General features: G+C 40.9%; 1 protein-coding gene across 3 annotated transcripts in view; it reads left to right on the top strand.

Moving 5' to 3' along the window:
- CCDC191 (coiled-coil domain containing 191) overlaps positions 1-12,942 on the top strand; it is a 99,062-nt gene that overhangs the window by 61,729 nt on the left and 24,391 nt on the right. For all 3 annotated transcript variants that reach the window (XR_009495046.1, XM_059887903.1, XM_002684755.6), the window contains exon 13: positions 1,368-1,469. Coding sequence is in view for 2 of the 3 variants with exons in the window: in XM_059887903.1 (XP_059743886.1) it covers positions 1,368-1,469 (102 nt within the window). In the remaining variant the exon portion in view is untranslated. The remainder of the gene's footprint in view (positions 1-1,367; positions 1,470-12,942) is intronic.

Genomic DNA, 12,942 nt, shown 5'->3' with positions numbered 1-12,942 from the left:
TCACTCTGTATAATAGGCTCCAGTTTCATCCACCTCATTAGAACTGATTCAAATGTATTCTTTTTAATGGCTGAGTAATACTCCATTGTGTGTATGTACCACAGCTTTCTTATCCATTCGTCTGCCGATGGGCATCCATGTCTAGGTTGCTTCCATGTCCTGACTATTATAAACAGTGCTGCGATGAACATTGGGGTACACATGTCTCTTTCAGTTCTGGCTTCCTCAGTGTGTATGCCCAGCAGTGGGATTGCTGGGTTGTATGGCAGTTCTATTTCCAGTTTTTTTAAGGAATTGCCACACTGTTCTCCATAGTGGCTGTACTAGTTTGCATTCCCACCAACAGTGTAAGAGGGTTCCTTTTTCTCCACACCCTCTCCAGCATTTATGTTTATAGACTTTTTGATAGCAGCCTTTCTGACTGGCGTGAGACGGTACCTCATTGTGGTTTTGATTTGTATTTCTCTGATAATGAGAGATGTTGAGCATCTTTTCATGTGCTTCTTAGCCATCTGTATGTCTTCTTTGGAGAAATGTCTGTTTAGTTCTTTGGCCCATTTTTTGATTGGGTTGTTTATTTTTCTAGAATTGAGTTGCAGGAGCTACTTGTATATTTTTGAGATTAGTTTTTTGTCAGTTGCTTCATTTGCTATTATTTTCTCCCATTCTGAAGGGTGTCTTTTCACCTTGCTTATAGTTTAAAGGTGGGAAATTTTTAACCTTCCAAAGTCTTGATCTGGACTTCCAAAAGGAAGTTTTGTACCTACTAAGAAAAAATGGGGGCTTCCCTGGTGGCTCAGCAGTAAAGAATCTGCCTGCAATGCAGGTGACCCAGGTTGGATCCCTGGATCGGGAAGATGCCCTGGAGAAGGGAATGGCAATCCACTCCAGTATTATTGCCTGGAGAATTCCATGGACAGAGGAGCCTGGCAGGCTACAGTCCATAGGGTCGCAAAGAGTCGGACACAACCGAAGCAACTGAGCATGCAAGAAAAAATAAATAGTTCCAACAGTTTTGTGGGTTTTGGTGAAATGGAAGAAAATTTTTTCTTACACTGTGTATAGTTTGGACTTAGTATTTCATAAATGAAATAAGAACTAAAGAGTAATCATTTTATGATGAAAAGTTAATGGTCTCATTCATGCTCAGCCTCATCTTCCCAAGTAGAAGAGAATCCCTTTGGAGAAACAGTGAAGTTACACAACTGACCACCTGTTACTTGGGTTTTCTACTTTTAATACATAGTGCAGGCTTCTTCCAGGGACTGGGCGAACACTTTAGTAGATAGTGTACTTTCCTCAACATAAACAGTCTTATTTCTGTGCAAATTGAGGGTCTGATTTTTACAAATTCTAATCTTGATCAGGCCCAGTTAAAGGCCCAAGAGGAGGAGCGTCAGAAGAGGGAGGCAGAAGAAAAGGAGGCTCAGCTTGAGAAAAAAAGAGAAGAGAAGAGACTGAAGAAAATGGTTAGTAGTTTCTGTTTGGTCAGCCACTTGTCCCGTGAAGCCTGCTGTGTGTGATCCTATAGTCCTATGCACCTTCCCTCCCAAGAATTTCTGTCTAGAACACTTCTTCTCTCACCTCCACCCTCTTCTCTAGCTTACTTAATAATAACCTGCTCATTCCTCAGATCTTAACTCAACCCAGTTAGCCTTTCCTGCCTTGCCCCACCCTCCTCTCTAACCAGGGTTAGGTGAGATCCCCTTGATGGATTCTGAGTTTATTTCCTTCAAAGTATTGGGTTGGCCAGATATCCTGCATGCAACTGAAAATGAATTAACCCCTTTCCCAGAAGAGGAAGTAAAGTCCTTGAATGATGTTTATCCTTCTCCTTGCTATCCCCTCACTTAAATGCTATAAAATTAACAGTACTGAAATAGCATGACACAAAGTCAGTACATCTTTTGTTACATGATGAGAGAATAAGAGTGGAAATAAAACAAGATACGTATACACACAAACATACTCACAGCAAAATAAGAAGGGAATACTCATGACAATTCCAATCTTCATTTCTGTAACCAGTCAAGTGGATGTAGTTGGTATTTATAGTTACCTTCTTCCACTAGCCACTACCCTTTTGTCTTCATTCAGTGAGCATCTCTGCTAGTCATGGGGTGACCTGAACCTTCATTCTGGAAGGGGTTGGCCTGTTAGTAGTCCGGCATGGATTGGGTTGTAGTTTTCCTTTCACCTTATCACAGGGCATGATAATACTAAGAGATACCCTAAGGGTTCTCCTGTATTCCAGTCATACTCATCTTCACCTCCATTGAGGAGTAGTACCAATTCCCCCTAGTGACCAGGGTCAATCACCCCAGCCAGCACTTCCTAATTTACCTTTTGATTGAGAGGCCTGAGGAACCCACAAAGACTAGGAGGCACTGTTCTCAGTGCAGTGGAATCACTGTGTATCACCTTATGGAAGCATTCCCCCATTTGGAACCAAGACCTCTAGGCCAACAGAACGTAAATGTGTGAGAAAAGGAAACCAGAAATGTTGCTAGTGAGAGGTGCCACTCCCACTTCCTCCCCTAGCTTCCTGGAGAAACTATACCATATACTGGATGCTGATTCAGAGCACAGACAGCCTTCTGGAGAACCTTGCCCTAGACCTGCAAGGTACTGCCACCTAACTGGTGCTGCAGCTGGGTCTTCCAAAGGTCATTCCGCCATGCTGGTGAGCAAGCTGCTTCAGGATGGTGGTAAGACCAGTGCATTCCATGTGTATGGGTCCATCGCTCCATTTCTTTTGCTGTCAAGTGAGTTCTGTGATCAGAAGCAATGCTGTGTGGAAATCATGATAGTGAAGAAGGCATTCAGTAAACCTAGGGGTGGTCGGACTGCCATGACAAAACACCAGAGGGCAGGTGGCTTACATGACAGAAATTAATTTTCTCACATTCAAGGAGGCTGGATGTTGAAGATCAGGGTGCTGGCATGGTTGGTTTCTGGTGAGAGCTCTCTTCCTGGCAGTAGGTCACCTTCTCGGGGTATCGTCCCATGTCCTTTCCTTGGTGCATGTACACAGAAGGGGAGAGTGACCGTATGTAAGTTCTCTGGTGTCTCTTCTTATAAGGATACTAGTCCTACCCCTAGAACTTGTCATAAGTTATTTAAAATTCCCTCTCTGATAGTTCCAACATCTTTCTCATATGTGGATTTTGTTCTGATGATGGCTTTATCTTTTCAGACTGTGTTAATTTCTTATTTTTTAATATGTCTTTATTTTTTGTTGTTGTTGAAAGACAGACATGTACAGGGCAATGGAAACTGAGGTAAATGGGCCTTTAGTGTGGAAGTGAAGTCAAGTGAACTCGCTCAGTCGTGTCTGACTCTTTGCGACCCCATGGACTGTAGCCCGCCAGGCTCCTCTGTCCATGGGATTCTCCAGGCAAGAATACTGGAGTGGGTTGCCATTTCATTTAGTGTGGAGATTTGTGTTAATCTAGCCAGGAGTCGGGCTACGTTTGAAGTTTGTTGTTGCCATGAGCATCAAGACTTCAGTTTTCTCTAGTGACTGTTTTTTTGTCCCCTCTTTTGGCTTTCGGTCTTCCCTTTGTGTGGTTCCCTGAGGAAAGTCTGTCTCTTGCAGTCCTCCAGCTGTACTCCACTGTTATTACTAGGTTTGCTAGCACGCTGGTGTGGTGGGGATGAGTGGAGCATTCTCTAATGTTCTGATTAAGTCTCACTCTTTGGAATGCACAGTATTGGCCATTCAGAAGAATTTTGGCTCTTACTGTAGGGGCAGAGATTTTCCCTGCCCCTGTGTTCCCTTCTTTCAGTCTCCACTGTCTCAGTCTGATCTTAGAGTACTTCCCTCTGTAAGGTTCCTTTTTCTCTTAAATGAGATAAGGAGGTTACTCTGGGCAGAGTTCCCCTCCCCCAGTGGCAGCAGCCTCACCCTAATGCCTTCAGGTGGTGCTACTTGCAGATGAAGGCCAGAAGAGTCTAGGCAGATTTTCCAGAGGTTTCTGTTCCTCTGCTCCAGCTAGACCCATGATGGGGACTTTATCTAAACTCTGCCTTGATCTTCTCTGTGAATATCTGGTGGAGTTCCTTGCTGTCCAAGGGACTCTCAAGAGTCTTCTCCAGCACCACAGTTCAAAAGCATCAATTCTTCGGCACACAGCTTTCTTTATAGTTTACCTCTCATATCCATACATGACTACTGGAAAAACCAGAGCTTTGACTAGATAGACCTTTGTTGGCAAAGTAATGTCTCTGCTTTTTAATTTGCTGTCTAGGGTGGTCATAACTTTTCTTCCAAGGAGCAAGTGTCTTGTAATTTCATGGCTGCAGTCACCATCTGCAGTGAATTTGGAGCCCAAAAACATAAAGTCAGCCACTGTTTCCATTGTTTCCCCATCTATTTGCTATGAAGTGATGGGACCAGATGCCATGATCTTAGTTTTCTGAATGTTGAGTTTTAAGCCAACTTTTTCACTCACCTCTTTCATCAAGAGGCTCTTTAGTTCTTCTTCACTTTATGCCATAAGTGTGGTGTTATCTGCATATCTGAGGTTATTGATATTTCTCCTGGCAACCTTGATTCCAGCTTGTGCTTCATCCAGCCCATCATTTCTCATGATGTATTCTTCATATCAGTTAAATAAGCAGGATGACAATATACAGCCTTGATGAACTCATTTCCCAATTTGGAACCAGTCTGTTGTTCCATGTCCAGTTCTAACTGTTGCTTCTTGACCTGCATACAGATTTCTCAGGAGGCAGGTCAGGTGGTCTGGTATTCCCATCTCTTTCAGAATTTTCCATATTTTGTTGTGATCCATGTAGTCAAAGGCTTTGGCATAGTCAATAAAGTAGAAGTAGATGTTTTCCTGGAACTCTCTTGCTTTTTTGATGATCCAGCAGATGTTGGCAATTTGATCTCTGGTTCCTCTGCCTTTTCTAAATCCAGCATGAACATCTGGAAGTTCATGGTTCATGTACTGTTGAAGCCTGGCTTGAAGAATTTTGAGCATTACGTTACTAGCTTGTGAGATGAGTGCAATTGTGCGATAGTTTGAGCATTCTTTGGCATTGCCTTTCTTTGGGATTGGAATGAAAACTGACCTTTTCCAGTCCTATAGCCACTGCTGAGTTTTCCAGCATTCCAGGATGTCTAGCTCTAGGTGAGTCATCACACTATTGTGATTATCTGGGTCGTGAAGATCTTTTTTGTATATTCTGTGTATTCCTGCCACCTCTTCTTAATATCTTATGCTTCTGTTAGGTCCATACCATTTCTGTCCTGTATTATACCATTTTGCATGAAATGTTCCCTTGGTGTTTGTAATTTTCTTGAAGAGATCTCTAATCTTTCCCATTCTATTGTTTCCCATTCTGTTTTTTTCCTCTCTTTCTTTGCATTGATCGCTGAGGAAGGCTTTCTTATCTCTCCTTGCTATTCTTTGGAACTCTGCATTCAAATGGGTATATCTTTCCTTTTCTCCGTTGCCTTTCTGAATGGTGTACTGGTTTTCCCTGCTTTCTTCAATTTAAGTCTGAATTTGGCAATAAGGAGTTCATGATCTGAGCCACAGTCAGCTCCCAGTCTTGTTTTTGCTGACTGTGTAGAGCTTCTTCATCTTTGGCTGCAAAGAATATAATCCGTCTGATTTCAGTGTTGATCATCTGGTGATGTCCATGTGTAGAGTCTTCTCTTGTGTTGTTGGAAGAGGGTGTTTGCTATGACCAGTGCGTTCTCTTGGCAAAACTCTGTTAGCCTTTGCCCTGCTTCATTCTGTACTCCAAGGCCAAATTTGCCCATTATTCCAGGTATTTCTTGACTTCCTATTTGTGCATTCCAGTCCTCTATAATGAAAAGGACATCTTTTTTGGATGTTAGTTCTAGAAGGTCTTGTAGGTCTTCAGAGAACCGTTCAGCTTCTTCAGCATTACTGGTTGGGTCATAGACTTGGATTACTGTGATGTTGAATTGTTTGCCTTCGAAATGAACAGAGATCATTCTGTCGTTTTTGAGATTGCATCCAAGTACTGCTTTTGAGACTCTCTTGTTGACTATGATGGCTACTCCATTTCTTCTAAGGGATTCTTGCCCACAGTAGTAGATATAGTGGTCATCTGAGTTAAATTCACCCATTCCAGTCCATTTTAGTTCTCAGATTCCTAAAATGTCTATGTTCACTCTTGCCATCTCCTGTTTGACCACTTTTAATTTGCCTTGATTCATGGACCTAACATTTCAGGTTCCTATGCAGTATTGCTCTTTACAGCATCAGACTTTAATTCCATTATCAGTCACATCCACAACTGGGTGTTGTTTTTGCCTTGTTTTTGTTTTTGTTGTTTTCTCTTCATTCTTTCTGAAGTTATTTCTCCACTGATCTCTAGTAGCATATTGGGCACCTCCCAACCTGGGGAGTTCATCATTCAGTGTCCTATCTTTTTGCCTTTTCATACTGTTCATGGGGTTCTCACGGCAAGAATACTGAAGTGGTTTGCCATTCCCTTCTCCAGTGGACCACGTTTTGTCAGAACTCTCCACCATGACCTATCCGTCTTGGGTGGCCCTAAACAGCATGGCTCATAGTTTCATTGAGTTAGACAAGGCTGTGGTCCATGTGATCAGATGGTTAGTTTTCTGTGATTGTGGTTTTCATTCTCTTTGCCCTCTGATGGAGAAGGATAAGAGGCTTATGGAAGCTTCCTGATCAGAGAGCCTGACTGCGGGAGAAACTGGGTCTTGTTCTAAGGTGGCCTCAGGAAGATCCAAAAGTGTTCATCGCTCAGTCGTGTCCAACTCTTTGTGACCCCATGGACTGTAGCACGCCAGGCTCCTCTGTCCTTGGAATTCTCCAGGCTGGAATACCAGAGTGGGTTGCCATTCCCTTCTCCAGAGATATTCCTGACCCAGGGATCCAACCCAGGTCTCCTGCAATGCAGGCAAATTCTTTACCGTCTGAGCCACCAGGGAGCCCCAAGGTCCACAAGGGGCAGGTTAGACGTGAGACACCTATTAGACATCGAAATGAAAACATTATAGGCAGCTGAATATGTAAGCTTGGATATCAAGATGATAGTCAGGAATCTGGCCATCAAAAACATGTCAGTGTTTTAATGCTCTGGATGTGAATGAAATCAACTTGGGATATTATGTGGAGAGAGAAGAAATGCAAAAATCCAGGACCATGTCTGAGAGTATATGAATAACTACTCAGAGAATGAGCTAGTGAGGTAGAAAGAGTAACGAGAGAATTGCTTATTGAAAAGCTGAGAGAAAAAAAGTATTTCTAGAAGGAAATGATGGTGGTTAACTGGGCTAAATGTTGCTGGCTGCAGTGAAAAAGACGACAGACAAACTTTTATTTGGCAACATGGAGACTGTTCATGACATAGACAAGAATGCTTTTAGTGGACTGCTGGGAAGGGAGCCCCATTTCAGGAAGTTGAGGAGAGAATAGGTGGTGAGGCAATAGAGACCATGCATACAGTAGGGGTCACATGGGGTCAAAGAAGAACTTTTTTTTTCTGTTGGTGATTGGTCTTTTTTGTGTTATTTTGTTAAAAGATGGGCAGTACCAGCACATATTTGCATATTTATAGGAATGGTCTAGTAGTGAGAGAAAAAATCATGATACAAGAGAGCAAAGACCATAAATTACAGGAGTGCCTAAGTGGGAATACGTTCCAGAGTGCAATGAAAGGGTGACTTATAAAGGATAGAAGGCAAGGTGTGAGAATGGTGTCAAAAGTTCATCAGGCACTCTGTTATTCTTCTTAATCTTGCTGTAATTCCTTGTCTTTCTTTCAAAGCAGTAGTGGTGGAAATACACACACACACACACACACACACACACACACACACACACACACACACACGTGCTTCCTTGATGGTTCAGACAGTAATGAATCTGCTTGCTTATGTGGGAAACCCAGGTTTGATCCCTGGGTCAAGAAGATCCTCTGGAGAAGGGAATGGCAACCCACTCCAGTATTCATGCCTGGAGAATTCCATGGACAGAGGACCCTGGTAGGGTACAGTCCATGGCTTCACAGAGAGTTGGAAATGACTGAGCAACTAACACTCACTTTTCATTTGTGTGTGTGTGTATGCGAGCATGTGCACAATTGTGCCTGACTCTTTGCAATCCTGTGGACTATAAACCACCAGGCTCCTCTGTCCATAGGATTCTCCAGGCAAGAATATTAGAGTGGGTTGCCATGCCCTCCTCCAGGGGATTTTCCCATATATATATATTCAAATGAGTCATTTGTTTCATGTTGTTTGTTGAGTAATTTAAATCAGAAAGATACCCTGATTTTGTGTCCCTTTTTAGCCTGAGTGAAGTATGCTCTGTAAAACTTTAGGTGCATAGATCACCCCCAATATAAGTGTCATCTCAAGGCAGACACTTTGATTTCATGTTATCCTCCCAGTAAATCTTAGATGCAGGCATTATGGACATTTTATATACAAGTAAATGGAAAATATAGTAATAATAGTAAAATACAATCAACTATATTGAGGAATCCTTAATCAAGGCAGGAAATACACATCTAAATTGCTATATATGAAAACAGAATTTTGTCTCAAGAAGATCTCTGGTTTATTAAACGTTTTTCTACTTTTCCATGGAAAAGTAGAATTTTTAAAAAATCTACAAACAATAAATGCTGGAGACAGTGTGGAGAAAAGGGAACCCTCCTACAATGTTGGTGGGAATGTAAATTGGTGCAGTCACTATGGAGAACAGTGTGGAAGTTCCTTAAAAAAAAAACAAAACCAAAAATAGAGCTACTGTATGATCCAGCAATCCCACTCCTGGGCATTTATCCAGAAAAGTTGAAAATCCTAGTTGGAAAAGATACATACAGCCCAGTGTTCATTGTAGCACGATTTACAATAATCAGGACATGGAAGCAACTGAAATGTCCATCAACAGAGAACTAGATAAACAAGATGTGGCACATATATCATGTGGAATATAACTCAGTCGTTAAAAAAAAGAAAATAATGCCATTTATAGCAACATAGATGGACCTAGAGTTTGTCATATTGAGTAAAGTAAGTTAGACAGAAGGATAAATGTCATATGATATCGCTTATATGTGGACTCTAAGAAAAGGGTACAGATGGACTTATCTACAAAATAGAAATAGAGTTACAGATATTCACCAAAGAGGAAAGGTGAGTGTGACAAATAGATTAGGAGTTTGGGGAAAGAGATAAGCTAGGAGATTGGGGTTGACATATACACACTACTATGATATAAAATAGGTAACTAATAAGGACCTGCTGTGTAGCCCAGAGAACTTTACTCAATACTCTGTAATGGCCTGTATGGAAGAGAAGCTTAAAAAGAGTGAATATATGTATCATTGATTCACTTTGCTGTACACCTGAAACTAACACAGCATGGTAAATCAACAATACTCCAATAAAAATGTTAATAAATTAGTTAAACAGGCCATTTCCCCCCACAAACCATCTGAAAATGGCTTTGCTTAAGAGCCTACAACACCAGCCATAGGGTTGTATTATAACTGAAGATAACCTAGGTGTGCATGTGCATAGGATTGGCCAAGCCCAAGGGCTTCTCCAGAGGCTTACTGTCTATGTTAGATACCTGTCTGCAATTTGCAACTGCTGCCTTGGACATTTCAGTGAATGTGAAAATGGCCACCTTCTGTTTTCCTCCCCACTTAACTCTTGGCTCTCTCTTGTTGGTCTCAGTGGTGCTTTAGTCACTAAGTCATGTTTGATTCTTGCGACCCCATGGACTGTAGCCCAACAGGCTCCTCTGTCCATGGGATTCTCCAGGCAAGAATACTGGAGTGGGTTGCCATTTCCTTCTCTAGAGGATCTTCCCAACCTAGGAATCAAACCCAAGTCTCCTGCATTGCAGGCAGATTCTTTACCAGCTGAGCTATAAGGGAAGCCCTTGTTAGTCATAAGAAGATTCTTATAAATAATTTTTGTTTCTGTCCATTCAATTCAACATATAAAATGTCTGTAATAAAGATTACAAAGGTAATTTTGGTTTAATCCTTTAGAGAATATGGACATTTCCTTTTCAGTGAGGAATGTGTACAGATACAGGAAGTTTGGCTTGGAAGATCAGAGCAAATATCCCTCCCATATTAGAAATGTTCCAGGGCCTTCTCTTTTTTTCCCCCTCAGAGAAGACTTAAGACTATTAAATAGTTTGTCAGAATCAGCCAATTCACTACAACCGTTTTCTTGAAGTGAAATTGTAGGAAATGAAGACAAAAGAAGCTTAAATTATGATTTTTTTAAAGTTTTTACTACCGAAACTGACAACTACTGTGAAGACAGTGTGAAGTCTTTGCTTTTACTCCTATGTCTTTCATAACAGCAGCCACTGTATTTTTAATGGAGTATCTTTGAAGTTATTCATATATAAATTTCTACCCCATGATCTAAATGAAGGGGCTATATTGCTGTTTTCCATAATAATAAGGGGAAAATACTGATTTCTCTCCTAACTGAATGAATATTTTACTTTCTAGTAACTTGGTGAGATGTAAATCATTTCTGTGAACAATCCGAAATAATTCAAAGGATATGCATAGCTCTGATTCCTGTAGGACTCATGAGGAACTTTTTCTCCCCTTCTTGGCAGAGTGGCTTCCTTTTTTTTTTTTTTTAATGCTCCTGAGTTCTGTTATCATGATTAACATGCTATTTAGTGGTTACATATTCAAATTAAAGTAATTAGTGATTTGTTGAAATTCATGAGTTTTCAGGTCATTGCATCTTTACTTTTTGTTCAGTTTTATTGAGGTGTAATTGACAAAATTGTAAGATACTTAAAATGTACATACAATATGGGATTCCCACTGGGTTAATTAATATGTCCATCACTTTACATATTTATTGTGCATGTGTGTGTAAGAAAACTTACATTCTTCTCCCTTAGTAAATTTCAAAATTGTGAGAATATTGTCAACTATAGTTACCTTGTTACACACTAGGTTCTCAGACCTTATTCATCTTGTAACTGAAAATTTGTACCCTTTTTCTGGGCCTTGCCTATTTCTCCCACCTCAGAAGGCACTGGCATTTCTCTCTCTGTTTCTGTAAGTTCAACTTGTTTTTCTTTTTTTTTTTTTTAAGATTCCACACATAAGTGATACCACTCAGTGTTTGTCTCAGTCTTGCTTATTTTACTGGGCATAATGCCCTCAGGATTTATCCATATTGTCAATAATGATAGTATTTCCTTCTTTTTTAAGGCTGAGTAATAGTCCATTATGAGAATCAATAGTAAAATTTTTTATCCATTCATATGTCAATGGATACCTACTTTGTTTCCATTCCTTGGCTATTGTGAATAATGCTTCAATAAATATAGGAGTACACACATATCAGTGGAAGTGAGGAAGAGATTTAAGGGACTAGATCTGATAGAGTGCCTGATGAACTATGGATGGAAGTTTGTGACATTGTACAGGAGACAGGAATCTAGACCATCCCCAAGAAAAAGAAATGCAAAAAAGCAAAATGGCTGTCTGAGGAGGCCTTACAAATACCTGTGAAAAGACGGGAAGCGAAAAGCAAAGGAGAAAAGGAAAGATATACCCATTTGAATGCAGAGTTCCAAAGAATAGCAAGGAGAGATAAAGCCTTCCTCAGCGATCAATGCAAAGAAATAGAGGAAAACAATAGAGTGGGAAAGACTAGAGATCTCTTCAAGAAAATTAGAGATACCAAGGGAACATTTCATGCAAAGATGGGCTCAATAAAGGACAGAAATGGTAGGGACCTAACAGAAGCAGAAGATATTAAGAAGAGGTGGCAAGAATACACAGAAGAACTATACAGAAAAGATCTTCACAACCCAGATAATCACGATGGTGTGATCACTGACCTAGAGCCAGACATCCTGGAATGTGAAGTCAAGTGGGCCATAGGAAGCATCACTACGAACAAAGCTAGTGGAGGTGATGGAATTCCAGTTGAGCTATTTCAAATCCTGAAAGATGATGCTGTGAAAGTGCTGCACTCAATATGCCAGCAAATTTGGAAAACTCAGCAGTGGCCACAGGACTGGAAAAGGTCAGTTTTCATTCCAATCCCAAAGAAAGGCAATGCCAAAGAATGCTCAAACTACCGCACAATTGCACTCATCTCACACACTAGTAAAGTAATGCTCAAAATTCTCCAAGCCAGGCTTCAGCAATACGTGAACCATGAACTTCCATATGTTCAAGCTGGTTTTAGAAAAGGCAGAGGAAGCAGAGATCAAGTTGCCAACATCCGCTGGATCATTGAAAAAGCAAGAGAGTTCCCGAAAAACATCTATTTCTGCTTTATTGACTATGCCAAAGCCTTTGACTGTGTGGATCATAATAAGCTGTGGAAAATTCTGAAAGAGATGGGAATACCAGACCACCTGACCTGCCTCTTGAGAAACCTGTATGCAGGTCAGGAAGCAACAGTTAGAACTGGACATGGAAGAACAGACTGGTTCCAAATAGGAAAAGGAGTACGTCAAAGCTGTATGCTGTCACCCTGCTTATTTAACTTATGTGCAGAGTACATCATGAGAAATGCTGGGCTGGAGGAAGCACAAGCTGGAATCAAGATTGCCGGGAGAAATATCAATAACCTCAGATATGCAGATGACACCACCCTTATGGCAGAAAGTGAAGAAGAACTAAAGAGCCTCTTGATGAAAGTGAAAGAGGAGAGTGAAAAAGTTGGCTTAAAGCTCAACATTCAGAAAACTAAGATCGTGGCATCTGGTCCCATCACTTCATGGCAGATAGATTTGGAAACAATGGCTGACTTTATTTTTGGGGGCTCCAAAATCACTGCAGATGGTGACTGCAGCCATGAAATTAAAAGACGCTTACTCCTTGGAAGGAAAGTTATGACCAACCTAGACAGCATATTAAAAAGGAGAAACATTACTTTGCCAACATAGGTCCATCTAGTCAAGGCTATGG

The sequence above is a fragment of the Bos taurus genome, chromosome 1 (assembly GCF_002263795.3).
Source record: "Bos taurus isolate L1 Dominette 01449 registration number 42190680 breed Hereford chromosome 1, ARS-UCD2.0, whole genome shotgun sequence".
Classification (NCBI taxonomy): Eukaryota; Metazoa; Chordata; class Mammalia; order Artiodactyla; family Bovidae; genus Bos; species Bos taurus.
Note: the sequence above shows the minus strand (reverse complement) of the source record. Positions and strands in the feature narration are given on the sequence as shown.